The sequence below is a fragment of the Triplophysa rosa genome, linkage group LG13 (genome assembly GCF_024868665.1).
Source record: "Triplophysa rosa linkage group LG13, Trosa_1v2, whole genome shotgun sequence".
Taxonomy (NCBI): domain Eukaryota; kingdom Metazoa; phylum Chordata; class Actinopteri; order Cypriniformes; family Nemacheilidae; genus Triplophysa; species Triplophysa rosa.
In genome coordinates this window covers 20697349-20721640 of record NC_079902.1, presented here as the reverse complement: position 1 = coordinate 20721640, position 24292 = coordinate 20697349, and the positions used below count along the sequence as shown (strand labels likewise).

General features: G+C 39.1%; 4 protein-coding genes across 7 annotated transcripts in view; 2 read left to right on the top strand and 2 right to left on the bottom strand.

The window, feature by feature from the left end:
- LOC130563832 (polycomb group RING finger protein 3) overlaps positions 1 to 6009 on the bottom strand; it is a 40991-nt gene extending 34982 nt beyond the window's left edge. Inside the window, exon 1 of the mRNA XM_057349617.1 lies at positions 5899 to 6009. The gene's annotated coding sequence lies outside the window, so the exon portion shown is untranslated. The remainder of the gene's footprint in view (positions 1 to 5898) is intronic.
- Positions 6010 to 6761: 752 nt separating this feature from the next.
- slc49a3 (solute carrier family 49 member 3) lies at positions 6762 to 13472 on the top strand. 2 transcript variants are annotated; one of them, XM_057349089.1, is made up of 10 exons: positions 6762 to 7235; positions 9511 to 9669; positions 10151 to 10367; positions 10446 to 10522; positions 10607 to 10744; positions 10892 to 11008; positions 11475 to 11627; positions 11706 to 11863; positions 11952 to 12064; positions 12462 to 13472. In XM_057349089.1, exons 1-10 carry the CDS (start codon positions 7074 to 7076, stop codon positions 12626 to 12628), a joined length of 1461 nt encoding a protein of 486 aa, XP_057205072.1. In that variant the 5' UTR covers positions 6762 to 7073; the 3' UTR covers positions 12629 to 13472. The 2 variants fall into 2 exon arrangements, with proteins under 2 accessions (XP_057205072.1, XP_057205073.1); XM_057349090.1 differs by lacking the exon at positions 6762 to 7235 and having other exon boundaries at positions 9644 to 9759.
- On the bottom strand, positions 12491 to 21513 carry LOC130563512 (nuclear cap-binding protein subunit 1). Of its 3 annotated transcripts, XM_057349087.1 has the most exons (24): positions 21302 to 21512; positions 20850 to 20941; positions 20663 to 20763; positions 20420 to 20576; positions 20232 to 20339; positions 20041 to 20162; positions 19886 to 19955; positions 19586 to 19801; positions 19336 to 19433; positions 19181 to 19244; positions 18973 to 19083; positions 18567 to 18631; positions 18345 to 18407; positions 18179 to 18253; positions 17965 to 18068; positions 17518 to 17640; positions 17167 to 17269; positions 16855 to 16948; positions 16271 to 16374; positions 16073 to 16190; positions 14579 to 14722; positions 14252 to 14365; positions 14015 to 14169; positions 12491 to 12603 (listed from the first exon to the last, which is right to left on the bottom strand). In XM_057349087.1, the coding sequence occupies exons 1-23, from the start codon at positions 21336 to 21338 to the stop codon at positions 14056 to 14058; spliced, it is 2397 nt and encodes a 798-aa protein (XP_057205070.1). In that variant the 5' UTR covers positions 21339 to 21512; the 3' UTR covers positions 12491 to 12603; positions 14015 to 14055. The 3 variants fall into 3 exon arrangements, with proteins under 3 accessions (XP_057205070.1, XP_057205071.1, XP_057205069.1); XM_057349088.1 differs by lacking the exon at positions 12491 to 12603 and having other exon boundaries at positions 13596 to 14169; positions 14579 to 14719; positions 21302 to 21513; XM_057349086.1 differs by lacking the exon at positions 12491 to 12603 and having other exon boundaries at positions 13598 to 14169.
- Positions 21514 to 21683: 170 nt separating this feature from the next.
- Positions 21684 to 24201, top strand: LOC130563514 (thiosulfate sulfurtransferase/rhodanese-like domain-containing protein 2). Its single transcript, XM_057349091.1, has 9 exons — positions 21684 to 22089; positions 22249 to 22538; positions 22629 to 22737; positions 22820 to 22942; positions 23033 to 23138; positions 23230 to 23345; positions 23437 to 23595; positions 23680 to 23818; positions 23901 to 24201. Exons 1-9 carry the CDS (start codon positions 21958 to 21960, stop codon positions 24131 to 24133), a joined length of 1407 nt encoding a protein of 468 aa, XP_057205074.1. The 5' UTR covers positions 21684 to 21957; the 3' UTR covers positions 24134 to 24201.
- The last annotated feature ends 91 nt before the right edge of the window (positions 24202 to 24292 follow it).

The following is a 24292-nucleotide window of genomic DNA, read 5'->3' as shown; positions in this document are numbered from 1 at the left end:
AAATCCGTCATAATCTATTTTTACCCGTCACTATGGTGCAAGGTGGCGTTAGGTGGTAATTAATATGTTCGTGACGTCATCACGCTGTACTTGCGTCGGAACTTGATGTATTTTAATATAACTGAATGCCCAATAAAGCCGTTGTTGTTTATATTCATCTATATATTTAATGTTTTAATGTTTCTGTTCATATATGATTCGATCTGGGAAAACCCAACACATGGTGCAAATTTATATATTACAGTTTTTGATACCATATTCAAGCCCTTTCCAAATCAGCTTTTATTTTGCTCATACCTTGTGTATGTAACAAAAGTTATGGCTGAGGTCGGCTGAAGCGCTAGGATTTTCAGGAATGGAATTTGGAGGAAAACGGGTTTAAAGTTAAGTGATGAAAATAAAAGCACAACAGTCCAGTATCACAAGTAAAAGTCACTTTACAGTGGTAAAAGATTTACTCTAATAACAATTTAATAAAAAAACATTTCCCAGTGTTGAAGTCTATAAAAATACTGTACAAAACCGTTTGAATAAAACGAAAGTAAGGAAAATGGTGCGGGCACACTTAAAGAACGAGAGCTCTGCCATTATCATTCACTACACAAGGAAACTAGCAAACATTACGGACAACAACTAATAAGCAGTGAAGCAAGTTTTACGTTGTTTATCATGTGCATAGTGTCTGGACTTCTGATCATCCCTTGTATGTTTTGCGATCGGATAACTCCGGTGCTGCAGACGGGGAGCTCTGTCATCTCACGAAAACATTGTATAAAAAACTTTGCATGCCGTAGTTTACACAGGACTGGCGGGAAATGTGCATTGATACTCCTTCATTCTTCATGTTATGTGGTTTACTTTGATAGGCGTCCCAGCGCGACATCCGACGGGTTTTCCCAGATCGCATCATTATGTCTAGTCAGTAACAATGACGGGTGAAAACACGCACGTCCCTTCGCGAGCATATCACGTACGCTCTAATGAAGGGAAACGGGGAGTTACAAATTGCCCTCATTGTAATCCGTCAAAATGACGGACGGACGGCCTTCAGATTTTTCCGTCACTGGTAAAAAAATCTGTCAATGACAGAGAATTTTCGTTTAACGCGACCTCTGGTACACACACATACAGGAAAATCTGGACCACGGCCAATCAGAGGGGGGTCCGCCCTTCACTATCTCTGATTGGTTTAGACCACGACATGGGCCTAATGTGTGTCTGTTGTTGAATCACAGGAAGACTTTCAGAGTCGCGGAGACTTTTTTCTCCCTCGAACGGCTGGTCGCACCGGTGCGACCTCAGATTTTTCTTAGTCGCACCATTGAGAAATAAGGTCGCACTCTAGAGCCCTGACTTAAACAGGACATTTATTTAATACGCTATGCACAATTACAGTATGTAGCTAAAAGGGGTGCATTGTAAATGGTGCTGTGGGCCAGGTTTCAACTTTTTATATCCATTTTAGAGCAGAACGTTTGTTAATAATGATGATTCACACACAAAGCATCATTAAATGAATGATTCTTATTGGCTGATCAATATAGTTAATAGATCATTTTTAAAAACAGCACAGCAGTTAAGTAGTTCTAGGTTTGTTAACATAAATACAGTCAGTCATGTTTTTTGAAAACTTTCATCTAGAACTTTAAGTGACATTTGGCTTATCAAATAAGAAGCAGACAAAAGCCACTGGTCAAAAAATGATAAACTTTTAATTGAAATTACTAATATCTATAAAAAAAACAACTGAATGACAATTCTGGAAATGAACGTACAGTATGTGAACACCTGCTTCCCATTGTGATTGCATTACCACCATGAGGTGTGAAGTAATTGTTTTGTCAATTATTCCTTACTTAGCAGATACTTTCCCACCCAAGGTTATCTGATCTTGCTGCACAGTTACTTCAGGGTGACCTTTGGCTGACTGACTAAGATCTTTAATCACAACAATACCATCACCCTAAAATTAATAGGTTGATCAGGCGAGAAGTCATGACTTTATTAGAAACCTCCAATCAATTCTAGCTGTTAAAAAGGCATACACTGTTGACATGTCCAAGACCCTTGCCTGTCTTTTGGCTACAATAGTTAAATTTGTGGATCTGCAATCATAACAGACACGCAGTCACTCTTTGTCTGAAGGTTGTCTTCTTGAGATAACATAGACAAAAACGATCCTAGTGAGGTGATGACTCCTGTGTCATTCAGACTACAGCCTTTATCCTGAATGACCGAAAACATCATATACTGAACTTTGAGCCAATATTATAAGTCATGTCCTCTAACTACTAGAGTGAAGTTTTGTAAACAGCAAGACATAAGAGCTAGGAAGACTCAAGATTGTGCTTTTCACAAATAAAGTAAGACTTGGAATATAGAAAAAAAAGATGAGAATGGGGCGGTTTCCCGGACAAGAATTATCTTAAACCAGGACTAGGCCTTGGTTAAATTAGGATATTTAAGTCATTTTTAAAAACATACTTTACCAAAAAAAACATTACTGTGTGCATCTCGAGACAAAACAATCACACTGATATATTTTAAGATATGTCAGTATAAATTGTTTTCGATCAAGAGACACCTCTTACATTTAAGTTAGTCTGGAACTAGTCTTAAAGGAGTATTTCACTATAAAATTAAAATTTCATGATAATTCAATCATATTTATGTTTAAAAACTATATAATTTTTTTGTTTTCTTGGAAAATGACTAATCGTTTCACTAGATAACACATTCATCGGCTGGTGTCGTGTAGTGCCTTTTGAAGCTGTGATGAAACTGAAATTTGGACCTTAACCAACAGCCCCCCGTTGAAGTCCATATACGATGCATCACTATTGCTTTGTTAGAGATGTGTAACCTAACGTTACGTCTCTAACCAAATTCACAGAAGGCTCCAACTAAGTTTACTACGCAAACTGCTATCCAATCAAAGCAGTGGGCGTTTACAAGTCTTCAATGCGGCATGCCCATTGAGCCGGCCTCATAACCCGGGTAGAAAATACTTTTACATTGATGCATTTGGCAGACGCTTTTATCCAAAGCGACTTACATTGCATAATAGTATACATTTTGTTTCTAAGTATGTGCAATCCCCTGGGATCGAACCCACGACCTTGGCGTTGCTATAGTGCCATGCTCTCACTGGGCTACAGGAAAATAGCCTATTACTTATTGATTTTGATGTTTTTTAATGTAAAAACCACGCAAGCATCACAAGTAGACCTCAGACAACAATATAAAACAATAAAAAGGCCTGTTCATGACACCTTTAAGCCCTGTCCGGGAAACTGCACCAATAAAATTACTTGTATGTATTTGGTTACTTTTGGAACTTTGAATCTATCACCGTTGAACATCCAAACTTTTTTTTTGCTCTCCACTGAAGAAAGGTTTGAAATCACACACACAAGTAATTTACTAAAAAAAGAACACCAAAGGGCCTCTGATTACTAAAGTATATCTTTTTTTAAAGAAAATCTAAACCATAAGGAAATCCGTCAAAACATCCCAGCTCTCTGAAAACTGTAAATAGCACACACATCACAAATTCTGACTTGACCCAAATATACACAAGTGGCTCTCAAAGTGTACAAGTACAAACTCATTCACTAAAACCCTGCATGCTTACATAAAAGGAACAGAAACCGCAGAACACAACTACAAATCTTAACACAATCAGACACATATTGTATAAACCAGTGTGGCATTTCTCAACACTATTAACAATTATTATTGTTAAAAAAGATTTTGTTATGAAATCATACCGATTGAGTAAATAAATTAGGGTTATCCAAAACACTTAAATAAGCACATGGTCATCTTAAACTGGCCTAAAAACACCTACATTCTTTGTTAGAAACGTATCCACATATCAAATGAGTGTTGATCCCTTACATTATAAAGAATTAAGCCTCTTAAGAGTCAGGTGATTAAAGTAGCATGAAATTTGACAAATTTGACAGAAAAACCTTCATCTACTCTACCCTAAAACATCTCTTCCATCTCGGGCCTTTTAGATTCACACTTCAACATAATTCGAAGCGTAAAACCTGATCCTCTGGAAAACCTGCTCACATTTCATGGGCTCAATTTTAAATGAATTTGTTTAATGTGAAATCACTTTCCATCAACTGGAATAACTGCCTGCATAGCTTAATGCCATGCCACAGGTTTGACCTGTTTTACGACTCGCATTTCTGGGTTTGCACTAAAAACACGGACGAAAGCATTGTTTTCACTGAAAACCATTTGACTGCTGCTGGGGCGTTAGCAGGACTGCGCAATCGCCACAGGCCACATGTTCAAGCCAGTGTAACAAAAGACATATTAAAGTTTTATAAACTGCAAATAAACACGCCGAAGACCAGACGTGTCATGACGACATGCACAGACTTCACACAGTTCTGACAAAAGGCATGACACTGACTAAGAGATTAATCATGTTTTAATGAAATACCATCTGAATGTTTGACTCACGAGTTATGCATACTATGATTACACCAAGTGTATAATACTAATAAATACTAAGACAAAAACTGGTCAAGAACTTTTATCAAGTCACATTTTAGTCAAAAACCAAGACTTCAAATTTAGTTATGACCACTTTTTGCCATTGTGACAATTTGTTATAACATTAAAGCACATTGCTTCCTAATTTCTCATTAATTCACTTCTGTTGGAATTCCCATAATACAGTAGAACAGAAATTTTCTGTTTTATTACAAGACATGTGCCGTTTACTTTTATGTTGGCCCTTTACTGTTCGATGTATTTGTCAACATTCATTCAATAGTGTAAACATTAACCTACATCATGAAGATGGTGTCATTACAATACCACCATTAGAACAAATTGTATAAATAAAAAAATATAATAAACCACTGCACAGAAAAGCTGAAGACGTGTCATCCGTCAACACAGTTTATAGAATGCCGGGCCATGCAATGCTGCTGCAACTTCACCGATTATTTTCGTGAATTCCTGGGGCATATTTTGGCATAGACCAGATCAATGTGCATGCCAAACAATGTCCAGACCTGACAACTCAATATGCACATCATGTAGCGGCAGCAGTCCCAATGGGAGACAAGGGGGACACATCCCCCCTCAACTTCAAATGATCAAACATCACAACATTCTAATCAATAAAGTTAAGAAAATCTCCTGTTGGTCCCCACATGTTAATATTTGGGACCCGGCTATCACACCTTCAAACACTCATTTTAGCATTTGGCACATGCTTTTATCCAAAGTGACTTACAATACAGACGGAAAGAATCTATAGGCTAAATAACTGTCTCATGAACCAATAACTGCATTAAAATCTAATGAATGTTTCTATGCAGGACTTGTTGGCTCCTCTTGCTCCAGAAGTGTGGGGTGCAGGTTTGCACATGCTTACAGACACCCAATAACCCTCTGGGCTTTAACTTTTTCTCTGGCCCTGGTTTCATTTTAGACTGCATGCAAACCTTTCAGCCAATCTAACTTTAACTTTGAAAACCCAGATGAGCTGAGGATGATGATGACGGACAGGAAGCCTTCATGAACCTTCCAAGCAGGATGAACCGAGCTGACCCACACAGACACAAGCGTGCATGCTTATAAACTCAAGCTACACCAAATTACACTTTTTGTCTTCTTGGTACAAATATGACTCGGGTTAGGAGCTGCAGGGCCCTGCATCGACATACACACACACTTCTATACGCATACACACATACAGCACGACCGCGCATATAACAGCACGTATAGCCATGCAGAGCTGCCATCAAGCGGAAAAAAACACATCGAAAATAAATGAAAACTCCCCGCTCGCCGCCCGAAATAAAGGTCGGAAGACGTATACATGCAATGTTGTGCTGAAAAGGGTTGAAGTTTAAATGAACAAACCTGTTTGTGGCCACAGCGGTCCGCTGGATATTGGGTTGAATCCGAGTTAAATCCACTATCAGTAAAACAAAGAGGCGAAAATGTCCGGCTAGTGCCGAAACAGGCCGAAACATCAGAGTGAAGCAGCTGCTGCGCATGCGCAGATCGTATGGCTGGGAGGAGGGGTGAATGGGAGTGGAGATTAGAGAAGCATAGCGAGTTTATTTGATGTGTTTCGTTCGTATCCTCACGTTGTACAGTTTAAAATGTTATCAATAAACAACGGTTATTGACCGTTATTCAACGTGAAAACGTTCCAAAAGTTACAGCGAGCATGTGTGCATAAACAGTTTATTCTGATCGGGTTAAAAATAAAAGCTGCAATCGAAATCCGAATAAATAAAATATTTTCAATGGACTTTTGAATTTGTTAAAATGTTCTCTTTTTGTTATAGCGGTCATTGCATTTATTCTGTAGATGAGTAACGTTAGAGATACAATCATATTTAATGCTAGTTATAAGCCTATTGATATCAAATGTATTTCATTGCAAAAAATAGATTTAACTAGATTTTCGTTATGCTTTCGCATTATTCCTGATATCTGGCTATTAATAAAAAAAGTTGAGGCTTCTACCAGATAGCTGTTAAAAGTTATATTGTCAATATTGCGTCACATGTAGACATACAGGTCAGATACAGAGTCGTATAGTCCTGCAACGGATCAATAGTCTGACTGACCTGAAGACAATGATGTAATTGAATGTTATTTTCGACATAGAAAAGGACGGATTTCAGTGAAAGCCTTTACCTGATGCCTCCCACAGAGGTCGAGTTTGACGACTGGCGCTATGACACTTCAGTCACGGGTTTAGGGGCGTGGCTATTTGATCCTGGAATGGATGAATGTTTTTGACCCAGCCAGCATAAAAACTTCACCGGCAAACGCGGAACTAAAACCAAAACCATGTTTCTTATAAGCAAACCAGCTGTTGAATTTATAAACGCTCACTTCTTCGGAAACTTTTGACACTAGAAAAGGGAAAGTTATTTGTGTGGAAGTGGCTTGGCGGGATTGTTTTTCAACAACCAATGGATACAAATTTCAAAACTATCCTAAGATTTCATAAGGATTTTAAAACTCGTTTATAATGCGATCTTGTGCCGCTCGTCTGGTTGTGTTTGGGTTTTGGCATCATGGATGATGGATCGTCGGAGACCGAAGCTCTCATCGGGAGCAGGACTGAAGGTGTTCGGTCTCACCTGAACGGTGGAATCATTGCTGCTGATTTAAAAGTTTATAAAAGGAGATGGTTCATCTTATTTGTACTCTGCCTACTAAATTGCTCCAATGCTGTGGTATGTTATCACTCAATTTTTTTTTTTAAGTTTTATTTATCCAAAACGTTGAGAACGTGAATGAAATGTCACACACCAAAAAACAATAAAAACCACCACAGACAGAAATTCTAATGGATTTTATGTTTATAATGGGAATTGTTTTTAATTCTTTCATTGTTTCAGAAGGTCCAAACACACTATGTAAAGAAATTTTGTAATCATTTTAATAGTAAACATCTAATGGTTCATGATGTATTTGTAATAGAAACCATCTCACGACAACTAGGAACTGTTTGTCCTTCCAGTAGGGATGAAAGCACTCTTTTAGCCAATCAAAAACAAGGAGGCGTGTCTCAGCCAATGGCGTGATATTAAGGCGGGACTTGACGGGTGTTTTGGAAATTTTATAAAAAAGGTTTTTTTTTAAAAAAAGGTGTAACTAAACTAACTTATAACCTTAACACATTTCAAACAGAAATCCACAGCTATATAAGTTTAGAATAAGAGAAATGTGGTAATGGAAAATAAAAAATTGATTCCCAGAACACACAAATGAAGAGAAAATAAATATACATAAAAATATAACGTACGAGCACTATAAGTCACTTTAAAGCCTTTGACAAATTCAAAATATAAACAGGTAAAATGCTGTACGAGTCAACAACCGAGTTTGCATTAATTTAACCATTTTGGTATTTCAAGTATATTTATATTTTCTTTTAAATTTACAGTTTAATTACCCTAAAAAGAGATATTAGTGATATATTTATAAATATATTATATTTATATATTTTTTGATCAATTATATTTCTACTGTAGTCTTTCTTCTTGCCCCATTTATCATATGTTAAATTGAAATTACACAGGAAATGGTCACACTTGCTATGATGATTTTTGGTCCACTAGGACCATCCGCCCCCCGGGTTATACCGGGGTCGTCTTAATAGCCCAGCTGTAGTAGGCCATGGATACATCCCCCTGAGGCTATTATCTCTGTAGAAGGCGTGTGCCATAAAGGGGCATGTCAATCTTAATTACACCCGGTGACTCCCAAGGGACATGTCACTTCCACAGACACCATTGTATGAGTGTTACACAGCCAAGACGTCCAAAGCTGTTCATCTGAAATTCGAGATTTGTACATCGTGTCTTGGCACACTTTGGTAAAGCTCAGCAGATGGTGTAATTTAAGGCAGCAATTTGGATCTTATTTAAAGATTACAATCTTGAGGAAGTCTGATAACGGCCTCAACATACAGATGTGATTTGAATAAAGTTTTTCTACTCTTTAAAAATAATTTTTCTAAAGTACAGTCGGTATTGACCGTACTTTAGTACTTTGTGCAGGATTTTAGCTTTTGCCCACAAAACCATCTGATGTTACACAAAGGATTTTTGCACAGACGGGATCTATGCAATTGAATTAATGCTATTCCATGTGCCAGTAACTCATGCGGCATGAAATGATTGTATTGTGTTCCAGGATCAGCTGACTGTCTTCTGCCACACTCCTGCACATCAACGTTCAAACAAATAAATGCGTTTATACAGCACTATGAATGAACAATCAGATTTACTCTGTTATTCATTGTCATCTTTAAAGCCAAAATGTTCCTCTATTCTTGTTCTTGTAACTATAAGTAATCAAAGTACGGTTGGATTGCATAAAATTGTGAACACTGGCTTTGTGGTGCTATGAAAACATTGGCCTCTTTGTTTTAGCATCCATATCACCACTAACAAACAATGCCAATGGCTCAACCAGTGTGCTTTGGACAACACATTTTGACACTTTGAAATGGCACTTATTTGGCAAATCACACAAGTCAGATAGTTTGACTTTCATTGAGTGAAATTATGACATCCATTCTTGAAGTGATAGTTTACCCAAACATTCATCGTTTTCTTCATGTCGTTTCAAACCTGTATGACTTTCTTTCTTCTGCAGAACACAAAAGATATTTTTAAGAACGTTCGTGACCAAATAACATTGGCCCCCATTGATTTCCATTGTATGGACTCAAAACCACTGAGACATTTCTCAAAATATCTTCTTTTGTGTTCCACAGAAGAAAGAGTCATATGCAGATTTTGAATGACATGCGAGTGAATACATGATGACTGAATTTGTTTTTAGCTCATGTGAGGGACTCATCTGACATGTGGTTTAGTTCAACAGCTAAATTTAAGGAACTGAGACTTTGACCTTCTTGTCACATGAACAATCTGCTTCGCTGTCATGCACTTTTTCTTTTTTTGAAGACTGATATTGATTTGTCTGATGTGTCCACAGCTCTGGCTGACCTTCGCACCTGTGGCCGACCAGTCAGCACAATACCTGAGGGTCTCCTTGGATCTGGTCAACTGGCTGTCTCTCGTCTATATGGTGGTGGCCATTTTCTTCAGCTTCATCACAACATGGATGTTAGACACACTCGGCCTGCGCTTCTCGGTACACAGAGATGGATCAATGTCTACAATGAGACACTGAAGCTGACCTAAACTCTAAATGCTGTTTACCATCTCTTCTAGAAATGAAAGTGTAATACGTTTTTATATTAAAGGGATAGTTCTCTCACAAATTAAACTTCTTACATCATTTTCTCATCTCATGTCATTCCAAACCTGTAGGATTTTCTAGGATTTTTTTTGAAGAATGTCGGTAACCAAACGTCACAGACCCTCATTGACTAACATCGTATGAAAACAAAACTAGTTAACCACTGAGACATTTCTCAAAATATTTTTTGTGTTACAGGTTTTGAATGACATGATGAGGGAATTTTACTTTTTGGTTGACATATCCCTTAAGAGTATGACTTACATTACACTACAAATGCCATTTCCCCACTTTTGATCAAGAAGTCAGAGAGGACAACCAGTCAAAACCAAGAAGCCAAAAATGTATGTGCTCTCTCCCTCTTCTCAAACAGCTTATCCTGGGCTCTTGGCTTAACATGTTGGGCAGTATCCTGCGTGTTGTTGGTATCCTGAGTGGGATCCCGCAATGGGCCGTGTTCCCTATGGTGATGGGGGGCCAGACGCTATGTGCGCTCGCCCAGACTCTCATTATCTTCTCCCCCACCAAACTGGCAGCACTGTGGTTTCCAGATGATCAGAGGGCCACGGCAAACATGATCGCCTCAATGGGTAACATATTTACAAACAGCTCATATTTTATTGTAGTGTGCACAGATCACACAAATATTCCTCTCCTTTGTTTTCCAGCAAATCCTCTTGGGCTGCTTTTTGCGAATATCTTCTCTCCCATGATAATTCATTACACCAATAATCTTCTTATGCTGGTAAGACAGTTGTTCTCGAAAGAATTTCAGTTCTGGCACGAGCTACATCTAACTGTTGTGTCGTCTCTCTCTCTCTGTGTGTAGCTTATTATATATGCTATACCTGCCACCATAGCCTGTTTCCTAGCAACAGTGGGAATTCGTGAACGCGTCCCCCCGACACCCCCCTCTGCCAGCGTGGTGACCTCCAGCACTGAACCTTTTCTACAGGGCATAAAACTGGTGCCAGATATATATTTGAGAAACTTTTGAAACACTTAAAGCACTTTGGGTTATTGTTGTCTGTCATTGTTTTTTTACTGCTGTCTGTTAGGCTTTGGTTTCATTCTTTCTCTGTTTCACTGCCGTCTGTCACTCATTCATCTACAGCTACTGAAAAACAAAGCATACATGATCCTGCTGGTGTGTTTCGGGTCAGGAATAGGAATATTCACGTGTTTTTCTACGCTGCTGGAGCAGATACTTTGTGTAAAGGGCTACTCGAATGTAAGAACCCAACACAAGGGCACAGAATTATTTCAGACACAAACCTACGTTTTCTTTCAAATGAATCCCGTCTTTTTTTGAATGCCAAACGTGAATGACAAATTTTGACAAGCCTTGTCTGGAAGTTTTTACTTTTAAAAAGTCTCAGTTCTATTGTATATAGTTCACTTAAAAATATAAATTCTGTCACGATTTATTCACCCCCATGTTATTCAAAACCAGTACATGACTCTTTTTTTCTTTGGAACACAAAAGAAGATATTTTGAGAAATGTCTAAGTGGATTTGTGAACTCAATGGGGGTTTGGTTATCAAAATGTCTTCATTTGTGTTCTGTAGAAGAAAAAAAGTCATTCAGATTTACAATTACATCAGGGTGAGTTAATCATGAAAGGATTTTCATTTTTAGGTGAACTATCCCTCGATGAATGGATGCTTTATTTCCATATTTATTTTTAATATGACAGGACTTCGCAGGACTATGTGGTGCTTGTTCTATTGTATTTGGCATTGCGGGTGCTGGCATTCTGGGCCTGTATGTGGACAAGACAAAACAGTTTACAGAAGTCACTAAAATCAACATGTGCTTGACGTCGCTGGGCTGCTCCGCTTTCGCTGTGGTGAGTGAATGAACGTGATTTTATTTCTCTCTATTTGAGATCTGCTCCAGAAGTCATGGAGTTGTTTTTGTCCCTCAGGTTTCCCAGCTCAAGGACATGAAGGTCGCCATCGGTGCTGCGTGTGCGTGGTTCGGCCTGTTCGGGTTCTCCGTGTATCCCGTCGCCATGGAGCTGGGAGTCGAGTGTTCGTACCCTGTGGGTGAAGCAACATCCTCTGGATTGATCTTCATATCTGGGTAACTTTAAAGACTTAAAGATATTCATTTTTCTTATTGCATATGTTGCACAACTTTGTTAATAGACGTATTGTCAATGTTTATTTAGACAGATTCAGTCCGTCATCTATATGGTGCTTCTTCAAGCTCTGACCAAACCATTGGCAGATTCTACAGCATCTGTATGTGTTACTGGAGGAGAGGCCGATCTGAGCTGGACAGGTGAGTGTTGCATCAAACCTTCTCGAATGAACTATTGAGGTCACATGACTAAATTAATCTTCGAATTATTGTTCATGCTTAGTTTTATATTTCTAAAAGAGCACTACACATACTACATAGAATGCCCGTATTCCAGCATAGGTAAATTTGCTCCATTTATCATTTTTTAACATATTTTGCATCATCTGTATGGTAAATGAATCTTGTGTGGGTAGGGAACGTGTCAAATAACACCTCCAAATGAATCCAACCTTCCTGCTTTTCCTGGATGTCTGTTATAAGACGTGCCTCGATGAGTTAATGATAGAGCCGGGCTGAGCTCCAGGCATTCATTGTCTCGCTCTCTCTCTCTCTATTCCATCCCCATCTTGTGCTTTCTACTGAAACACATTCGTAGTGCCAGTACTGGTGATGGCAGGCCTGTGTGCTGTGGGCACCTGCTGCTTTGTGCTCTTTTTCCACACGGATTACCGGAGACTGAGAGCAGAAGCCGCGGCCTCACCACAGAATGTGACGGACCAGACAAGAGGAGACGACACCTGGGCAAATAGCACAGGCGCTTAGAGATTCACCAGGAAGCAAAACCAAGCATTACATTGTTTACATAAATGATTAACTAGAACTTTACCTCTTTTTTTTGGCATTGAAAATATGTGCCTTTAATGCAATTAAGTTTATTCATGCTTTGTGGTTTAACCTCAAAAGCATTACTACCATGATGCCATGAGATTAATAACATTGTTACTTAAAGGTGAATTTTGACTATTGTCAATTGCACACATTTAAAACAAGTTTCTGACATTACAGTTAAGAGGTACATTATGATGTGTAGTTTACCATTTCACACCAAATGGTACAAAGTTCTTTCATTAGTTTTATGGCATTTAAATTTAGTATTTCATTGCTTTTTTTTTTAGAAATGAAGTGGTTGTAGTTTTGGTACCCGTTTCTTACATTTTATTTATAGTACAGTTGATTTTATGAAACTAATGATAGAGAATGGGGTTCAAAAGTGCATCAAATTTAAACTAAGTTTTAGTATTTTAAATTTAAAATGAAGTCATAGCATGAATGAAAAATTTATACAATTTTATATTATTTTTGGTGGTGCCATTTGCTAAAAAAGACAAATTTACTAGCTTCTTTAGAAAGCTCTCAAATGGATTCGGGGTCTATGAACCCCACTGTATTGAAATGCAATAAAATACTACCATGCTGCTTTAGAAATAGAAAAATGGGTTACAAACATCAGCTGCGTAGGGGTTGTATTTTCTTGCAAATGCTCAAACACTGGCCATTAGAAATGAAATCAGCTGAGAATCACACTAAGCCAGAATGTATGATCACACTTCTGACCTTTCTGTTCACATTAGAGCCGAGAGCCAAATCTCACTCAGTAAACTTGGCTTTTGTAAAATTTTCCTAGTTTGTAATTATTATACCATAAAATATACGAAGTATATTTTACGGTCCACATGACCTGCATAACATGATGGAGGTGTTTTAAAACAAGAGACAAACAATGTTTTGGTTGGTTGTTTTTTTAAAAGAGGAAGACATTTCATCATCCAAAACTTGGTATTACAGTGGCATAAGAGCTTAATGTTCTCTACAGAGGCACACCATCCAAATTACAGACTCATTATCATTGTAACACAATCTGATTTAATCACTTCTCCTTCAAAATGACAAAATGCATAAAACTTCTACAGAGGAGTTTTATATCAAGGGTGCTGAAGTAAAATAAAGCTCTTCCGTACTGTTTTCTAAACATCGGGCGTTTTAAAAGACTGATACTTTCCACAAGAAATGGCCAATGACAATGATTTAAAAAAGAAAAAAAGACACTACACATACATATTACATGCCCTAAAAAGGTGTGATATCATTCAATATACAACTATTAGAGGAAAAAGGCCATCTCCAAAATTCCTGGTGGACGCTGCTAACCTTGAAAGAGTACATGAACCACAGTGATGCATTGTGGGAGCTCAGAGTTGCAGAGCGCAAAACTGCTGGTACACAGCCAGGATGTGATGGTCAAGCTCAGCCGTGAAAAGCAGGTTCTCCAAGGTGCCCACGTACTGCTGGATGATCACGTGATGCTGCGAAAAACAATGAAAGACATGAACAAAAAGCTTATATGGGACCACAACGCACACAAACAGGCATGCGGATGAGAGATACCATGAGGAAGATCTGCTGTAGCCTCTCGATGCAGTTCTTGTACCAGGGGGTGTTGATGTCGATGCTGCTGGTCTCGCAGCGAACCAGGTGTTCCGTCAGTAACATAATAAAGCGCTGATGGAGAGAGACGGAGAGATAAAAACGGCTCTTTTGTGCTATGAGCTCCAGGCACTTTGTGCGTGTGCTCAAATATTATAATGGAACGGAGACGTTTGAAAAGCATGTTTATTGTCTTCTGACAAACAGGAACTAGTTGAACAAGAAGTGATGACACAAAAATACTAACAAGCATTTATGTCAGCTAGATGTGAAATGAAGCGCACGCACCTGGAAAATAACAAGGAAGAGGTTCTTCTGTTCACTCTGGGCCGACTCCACTTTCTCCTGGAGCTTCTCGATCTGCTCCTCTAACTGACCTTCCTCATCCTCACTGTTCTTCTCCATGTCCTCTTCATCGCCACTGTCCCGCTGCTGGGAAGAGAAAAAGACTTCATATTAATCTTTATATCAGTCACCCAGCAAAGCTTTTGAAGAGACAACATTCACTCTAATAGAAATTAGAAAACATTTTAAACCAGCTGAGCACATGCTACTGAGATGAATGGGAATGCTTAAAGGGACCGTTTACCCAAAAATGGAAATTCTGTCTTCATTTACTAATCCTAAATGAAGCCACCATTGACTACCATAGTAGGGAAAATTCTTTGTTCTGTTGAACACAAAAGAAGATATTTTGAAGAATGTAGGAAAGCAAACAGTTTTGGGGCACTTTTGACTACCATTGTAATTTTTCCTACTATGGTAGTCAATGGTGACCATCAACTGTTTGGTTACAAGCATTCTTCCAAATATCATTCTCTGTGTTCATCAGAGCAAAAACATTTTTTATAGATTTGAAACAACTCGACGGTGAGTAAATGACAGAATGTACATTTTTGGGTGAACGATTCCTTCTCAGGCATGTGATCAGCCAAGGACAAAAAAGGAAGACCGCACGCACCCTCGCCCAACCCCAATCCCCCCCAAAATAGTCTTTAATGTTACTAATTAAATGTTACGTGATTAGAAACAGGAAACTGTTTGGCAAAAATATATATTTTTTACTTAGCAACACAAAAACAAACTATTATAATTTTCCAATTCCATCTATTCTTGACTGCTTCCCCCTGTCAATAAGGCGTGGGAAATGTCCTATTGGGTACTTCAACTGTGCTGAAATAGTTGGATTATAACACCTAGTCCTATTAAGCGAATCAAATGTTTATTAGTTTAACAGTCACCTAAACAATATTTAATAAAATAGGTTGATGGTTTGTGCAAATATCTTGCTAATGTCAAATATGATATATGACAATAAGATGGCATTTACAAATGGCCCTTGAGTAGTTCATACTAGGCCTACTTTAAATTTTATTGTAATTAACAATAATTGGACAAAAAGTAAAGAATATTGTGGCCTCAAGAGACTTCCATAAAAATGACACCACACACATTTTTGAGTACCAAAACAGCCGTTTGGCTTCTATTAGTCTGTTTGGACTCTCTGGAAATAAAGATAACTCCCAAAATGATGTTCTTCTGAATGAAGCGGTCGCTCAGCATTTATAACAAGCGTGTGCATGACGTAGAGAGCGTAGAAAGGATCCTGTTGGCCAGCTGTATGAATCCAATCCCGCCACGAATTAAAATAAATCGAATGTATGCAATTTACGCGGGTGATCCCAGCGAGGTCAAAAAATACGGAAATCCGTATTTATACGAAAAAAAATCACATCCCTGATTCTGCGTGAACAGAGCACACAAGATCAGTTCCTCTTTTACCTTTTTGTTTTGTTGCTTTTCCAGCTTCTCTTTCGCCTCGTCTAACTCTTTCTGGATCTTCTGCACATGCTTGTTCATCTTCCGGATGGTTGAATGAAGAATCTCCCACACGTAAAACCTGCACAGCCCCGACAAACAAGACTCAATACAGCTGATGTCATCTCACCAGTGCAGTCAATAGTGTGCGAGTGCGTTTACCTGGTGAAATCCTGAGCCATATCAGTAGAGAAGATCCAATTGGCCACGGTCGCACAGTCCACGATCTGAGTCCGAATCAACTTGTCCACCAGCACAGCGGTCATCTTAGCACAAAGAGAAAGTTTAAAGCAACATGTTAGAAAAAGCATGATTTTAAAAAATCTAAATTCAATATTCTACCAACAGAAATAATAAAAGGACTTAAAAAATTAAAAAAACATTTTCAAAATGAAAATTCTGTCATTTACTCAATCTCAAGTTGTTGTTTTGCTGAACACAAAGATATTTAGAATGTTTGTAATCAAATAGTTCTGGGGCAGTATTGACCATCACAGTAGGGAAAAAAATACTATGGGAGTCAATAGTGCCCCAGCACTGTTTGGTTACAAACATTTTTCAAAATATCTTCTTTTGTTTTCAACAGAACAAAGACATTTATACAGGTTTGGAACTGGAGTGTGATTAAATGATGACAGAATTTTCATTTTTGGGTGAACTATCCCTTTACATGAGCCAAAACATACCCACTAGAATACTTAAAAACAACAGTATTAGTGTTGTACGATGAGCATGAATGAGATCACCTGAGGATGGTTTTTCCAGAAGTCATACAGGACCCTGAGGATGTGCAGTTTCCCCTCATCGCTCTCCGTAAGGTTCTTCAGGACCTCATGGAACCTGAGAAAGAGACAAAGAACAGAGTTACATTTATCACTGCTCACCATTTTAAAAAACGCCAAAGCACCTGTGCCATAAACAAGTACGAACTAGACTTTAATGTTTTCTTCAGTGATGTGCGATCTAAACACAAGAATCACTTTTAGTAGCAGAGACCGTTTATGGGCTGAGAGGAGGCTGCTGGCAGGTCTGTGTGGGCTTTGGCTGGTGATACTCACTTGGCCAGAGCACTGAAGGAATGACTGAAGGACTTGGCGGCCAAATGAAGCAATGTCTGCAGGAAAACCTCAATCTTCAGAGGGTTGAAACTCTCGCCCTCATCTGGACAGAGAGAAGAACTGCACTTAGATATGGCTGTCATACCTTAGGATCTGTTACAATATCTCTGTTAAAAATATTCGCTTGAATGCCATAGTATATTTATGTATTGATTTATTTGCTGTCTATGGCATTGATACAAGGTACCGAAAGCTGGTATTAATCTAAAAAATGTATTCAATTGTGGATATTGATCCAACACTATGTTACAAGACTGTGGTTTGAAAATAACTATCTCCAGGCTGACTCACCATCATCATCTTCCTGGTTGGGATTGGGCACATCTTTTAATATGGTAAGAATCTCCTCATTTGACGCTCGGTTTTTGATAGCGTTACCCACTGTTGTTGACTCTGCAAATCCTGGCAATGAACCTGTCAAAGACATTATAAAAGAAATGATATTAACACTTTATATTTAATATCAACATTAGTCCGTTTACACCAATAATATCACAGCCTCAAGGGATAGCTTACAGGTAGTCAAATACAGATTTCGAATGACATGACGATAAATAAATGTTGAGAATTGAAATGTCAATTTCTTATGTTGAGGTGAACCGTTCCTTTAACCCTTTTTCTTTTGGATAATTTTATGTGTTGATGTCTGATGTCAATTCCTAGAGTGAAGCTTGAGTTTGAACGCTTGCAAGTCATATCTTCAAATGCACTTAGATGTGTACAGGTGTTAGAACATACCGCTGGTCTCATCTCCATATTTATAATGACACAAGGGCTCGGCGGGGATCAGAGCGGAGAAACCAGAAGGAACAATGTCCACTATCCGCTGATGGTAAGACAACCTGCAGATTTATAATTGAGGAATAACACATTAGCACAAAAAGCATATCGGCAGCTTTCCTGAAAACCTAACAGATAAACAGATTTTAAATGCAATGTGCATGATATGTACCTCATACACTTCTCCAAAACCTCTTTAACAAACTTGGGTTTGGGCTTTTCAAGGTCCTGAGTCAAGCAGTCCGCCCTGAAAACAGTTCAATACTTTAATGCAACAGATATCCTAACAGAGTTTACGTGTCCGCAACACTCAAGATCATCATAAATGACTGTCTTACCAGTCATCCCAGCTCCATCTGAACTGGAAGTTACTTAAATGATGCGAGAACCAGTTGATGAGTCTGAAACGCAGAAAAATTCACTACATAAGAAACATTCAAATGGGTCATAAAACTTTAAATACTCTCAGGGATTTTAAAGACAACTTTAGCCGAGAATGTTCATTTTTAATGTAACATACAAATGTGTACATTTTATGTGTAAACTGACCGATCACTCACCGGTCTATACAAACAGTGTTCATTGTGTCTAGTCTCATATACATCATTTCTGTGGCTTGAGCGAGCTGAAAAAACACAGATTTAAGAAAAACTACAAGAGCAGGAGACACTCATTGCATGAGGGAATATTCCACTAAAATCGATAATACGAAGACAAAGCATTTGCATACATCACTATAGGACCTCCTTTTATTACATTTAGCAGAAGGACGGCACTTCATGAATCTCCCTAATAAAATAACCAAAAAAACCTTCTAAACGCAATGTCTTATTTTCCTTAACCTGTAGTTAATATCAGTCTTATACTACTACTAAAACATATATGGCCACCATTATTTCACAAAAGCACCGTAAAACAGAATCGCACACAAATGCATTTGTCGCTTTCTCTCGGTGTAAAGGATACGACTTGCGGTAAAGAGCCCGGCTGCAGTTTACAGAGCTCGATGAGTAATGCGGTGTACATGACGTCGATGTGAGGCGGAGCAGGCAGCTGGAATAACTCGCCAAATATCACCTACACAAATATACAACATTACACCAGCAAATAACTTTAGTAAACGTATTCGTGCACTACAAGGCAGTTTCTACCTCAGCAATGCATCGTTACTTACCTCCACAATGTGGTAGTTAAGAGGTATCTTGTTTTTGCCAGGGTAACTGAGCAACTGGGCAGCACTTTAAAGAGAACAAGAACTTGTTGAAAATAGAGGCGACAAAACCAGAGGCATCAAAACAACGATGTTTTCAGCATGTGCAGAGGACTGACCAGGTCTTCCTCTCTCTCCAGTGAGAGTTGATAATACAGTGCAGATTCTCCTCAATGACAAAGCGCTCGACCGAATGACTGCCTGGCATAACCGGCCCCTAAATCACACAGACACAACTATCAGTAACAAAACCACCGTGTTCTACATTGTTTTCATCTAAATATTTTGTTACACATGCAAACACACGTCACAGCATCCTTGTAACGTTACATTACACCAGCCCTCAAATATCAAGAGCTAGCCCCGTACCTCTGGGGCATCCGTGTAATCGAACATGCGAAAGACGACGCGGGGCATGGGGTAAACGGCATCATCCGAGTGGGCCGGAGGGGTGAAGGGGGGCAGGTTGTGCTGCAGGGCTTCACACAGCACGCTGTCAAATGCGATATATGGCCGCAGGATGTGACGCTCCTGCCAGCGGTCCTTCTTTAGCTTCTGCACCTGAGCCCAGATACAGTCTAGATACTAGAGAAGAAAAAAATAAGAATGAATCAAATCTAAGTTAAATAGTAGACGATCTTGATTATAGTTCCTGGGTGTGATTCTCACCTCTTCCTGAGGGTGGGGCTTTTCTGCAGTCCACACCTGCAGCATGGGAACATGAATCTTTTGTCGCCGCCTGTAATAAAATGTATATCATTATTCTTCTAAACTACCAGCTTCATTTGATTTGTCAAACTACGTCTACTTGAATCGGAACCTACTTCAGGTATCCCTCGATTTGGTTGAGCAAGCGATCCATTTCTACGTCCTTTTTCTCGTACAGCTCCTTGCCAACCCAAGGAAGGTTGGACAGCACAGCGTATACATACCAGTCAGACCGCACCTGTACAGACACATTCTTTAGCTTCACATTATCTATAAAAAAGTGGGTGGGCCAAGGGGGCAAGCATACCTGTGGAATGTCCTCTTCCTGTGTAACACTGACAAAGTTCTCGAACATAGCAACCATTGAGGGAGCTGCAATGACGTGACAGTTTACCAGGTCGCTTAGGAAACGCACCTGAAGACATATAAAAGATGAACATTTAAAATAAGTGGAAATAATGTACATACACGCACTAAATGCAAAATAACACATACCAGGTAAACAGCCTCAGTGTACAGGTTTGACTTTAGTGTCTCTTTAAGCTGTCGAATCATGGCCTCCACAAACTCGCCTCCAAAGTTGTAGTTGCGAGCGTTAAGAAGACCCACCAGCGTGGTGTACACCGACAACTTCTCAGGCAAAAGCCTTGCACTGTTGTACAAAAACAAAATGTGTCAGATATGCTACTGGTCCTTAATGCCTACCCATGAAAGCAGCAGGGAATATTGTTTGCTTACACAGAACATAAGATGCGCAAGATTTTGCTTTTATAATTTGGGAGATCAGCTTCCAGGACACCAGCAAGACCTTCCAGATTACTCTCTAAGGAGGATGTACTCTGGAAACAGACACATAAAAATGCTCAGTTACATCTGAAATTAGTTCCAAATATTTTATAAAAGATGGAGGGGCATGAGATCATACCTTTTCTCCCACACGGCATATCAGAGACTCCAGACGGTCCTCAATCTCAATCGGTTCTGATGTTCTCCTCCGTTTGTGAGGCTGGGAACCTTCTGTAGTGAAAAGTCAAGAATAAGAATTATAAGTGAACTACGTAGTAAAGTAGTGCGCAGACAGGGAATGTAATGTGATATTTAAAGTTTTCAGCCTAGATACAACATAAACAGTTCAACTGGCATCAAACTGGTAAACATAAATGCATTATGTAGATTTAAATGCAGAAGCAGAGTTTGTAGTGAACATACATACATGATGCTGCAATATTACACAGTTATATATTTTGCAGTGCAAAAAATAAACAAAACAAGACGACATCGTACATTGAGCTATCGTATAAAAATCGTGCACAAAAATAACCAAATGGCATAAACACATCTCTGACAGCGTGCATGCTAACACGCTAACACACTCACCATCATTATTATCATCGCTGTGCCTTCGCCTAGACATTTCTGGAATGCGCAACACAAACTCTTAAATTAGTCAAGAAAACTCTCAATATATATACACTTTAATTGAATTGTTTCGATCCACGGAATAGCTTTCAGTAAAGCACAAAGCTTTGAATGGCAACAGCAACTAGCCACACTAGAAAAATAAAAGCGGTTGATTTAAGGAGAACACTTCCGGCGTAACTGTTGCGTCACCGGAAACGAGTGCTCCTGCGTCTCATTTGTATTCGACTTCACTTGGCGCTGCGCAGATTGATCGGCGTATGACACCAAAGTATCGCGAGAGAGATTTTAATGGGCCATGTTTCCGACTCGCTCTCGCGATATTTTAAGGCATTCGCTGATCGGTCTGCGCAGCGCTGCATACAAGCCAAGACGCGTTTATCTTCCGCGACCGCGAGCATGGGTACTTGTTTAATTCCCTTTAGTAACGCGTGTGTTCAGTTTTATATTATTAGGCGTACTTATTGATTATAAGTCACGCGTTCGTCGAGGTAAATTGCGCGGAAAGAGGGCTTTACGTGATACATTTTAGCCTGAATGCTTGTTTTTACATTGTGTAGTTTCGTCTGATAGACAGTTGTCGGAAATCAATGTGATCATTTATTTTGATTATAATGGCTTGTGACAGCTTCAGAGAAAGCGTGCTTGTTCATTTAGATGTCGAGTGTTTTGCTCCAGAGGTCCATAAGGAACACAAACCAGACTTTTCAACAACAAGGAAACTGTATTCCTATATCAAGAAGAGGGTGAGTATCAACAATAGAAATTCTAATGGATAAGGTTGGTATGGGAATTTACTGGTTTTAGTTGAAACTGGGGTTACAATGACTATAATATCTATGCCAGTTACAATTTGTTTTAGTGATGTGATACACATTGATTAGTGTATTTCCCCTGACGTGTAGACATTTGCAACATTTGTGGCATCCAAGAAGGTCACAGCATCTTGTGAAAACACCTCGGCGCTCCTTTGGCACTGCTGTGGGGAGTCATTTGAAGAATATTCAGCAATACACAAGCATGTTGCCAATGATCATGCCAGTGAAATTTACCAGCTTACCGTAGAGACCCTGGACATGATGCTTCACCAGACTGGTAGCGATGTCTCTGTGCAAGAATCTGTTAGAGATGAAACAACAGATGTGTCATCCTGGATCCCTGATACAAGCAACATCTCAGAGGATGATCTTATCAAGTAGGTGCATTGCATGAAGCTGTAAGAATGCAAAAGTAATGGTTTGCTTATATGAAGATGGGGGTTTTTAATGAAGTTGATTTGTTTTAGGGGCCCAGGTGAAGTTCTGCTGTATTACTGCTACTGTGACGTAAAAGATCCCAAACTTATTTGCCAGTGGCAGAAAGAGCTTTGCTCAAAACTTCACCTGACAGGCAAGGTAGCTTACTTCAAATCCTTAACAAAGCGAACAAATATTCTAATAATATTCTTAATATAATGACTTGAGCTCTTTCTTCCAGATTCGAGTGGCTACTGAGGGCATCAATGGAACTGTTGGCGGTACCAAAACAGCCACTGAACTTTATGCCAAGGCAACGCTGTCACATCCAAACTTTAAAATAATGCAAGCACAGGATTTTAAGGTAACCACTGATCTACACTGTTCAACGTGACGCTTACTGTTTGTGTGCAAAAAAAGTCTAAACTAATGTGAACGTTTCCTTTTTCCTTAGAAAAGTGATGGAGGTTCAGAGTGCTTTTCCGATCTCAGGGTTGGTGTCTACAAAGAAATTGTTCCTATGGGTGTGGATCCAGATATCATCTCGTACAGATTAGCTGGTAAGAATCTTACACATTCCATCTATAGTACAAACGTGGTTGTTTATATATTTAGATGAGAAGTATTTTATGCACATTTTGTACTTTAAAGGAACACATTTGGACCCGGGACAATTTCATAAAGAAGTGAAGGCCCTCTTGGAAAACAGATCCTCGTGTAGTGACACAGTACTGCTAGACTGTAGAAACTTCTACGAGAGCAAAATTGTAAGTGTCTCTGTTTGAAGTTTTGCAAGTTAAACAAATACAATGAGTCAGTACTGTAATACTGTGAATCTCATAACGTGTCTGTTCTCAGGGTCAGTTCAGTCACTGTTTGGCCCCTGACATCAGGAAATTCAGCTACTTCCCAGACTACGTAGATGAGAATTTAGATCTTTTTAGGGACAAAAAGGTTCTGATGTACTGTACAGGGGGCATCCGCTGTGAGCGAGGGTCTGCTTATCTCAGATCAAAAGTAAGTCTGAATGAAAATCTTTGCACGTGTAAAGGCTTAAAAACTCAATGCCACTCTCAAAAATTGTTTTCTTCAAATCCCCAGAATGTATGTAAGGAGGTGTACCAGCTGAAGGGAGGCATTCACAAATACCTTGAGCACTTCCCTGACGGTTTCTACCATGGAAAACTCTTTGTTTTTGATGAACGTTATGCAATCGCTTTTAACCAGGATGTCATCTCCGGTGTGTACTGCAAGCTTCTTGTAGTAATACATAATTCAAAACCATAATTCTCAAACGTAGTATGCATGTCTCCATTCCCCAGAGTGCAGATATTGTGGTTGCCCATGGGATCAATATCAGCTGTGCTCCACAGTCTTCTGCTGCCAGCTGGTGCTCTCTTGCACCACCTGCAGAGAAAGCGGTTTGACGGCCTGTTGCCCTGCGTGCCAAGCCAAAGAGCAAAAACACAGCATTGACTCCCCTGATGGATCTCCTCATAAAGAGGAATGTGAATGCACGATTGCACGACTCAGAATCCCCAAAGACACGTTATGACGAATTCAAACTCAATAGGATGATCAGATCATGATTTGAAATTTTTTTCAAATGGCCTAAGGTTGGCGTTTTTAAGAAATGTGTGAAATTCGGCCTTAATGTTTACCATTTGAATCCAAATAACTTTGACTATGAAAGTGCTTTTAGAAATGTGTACAA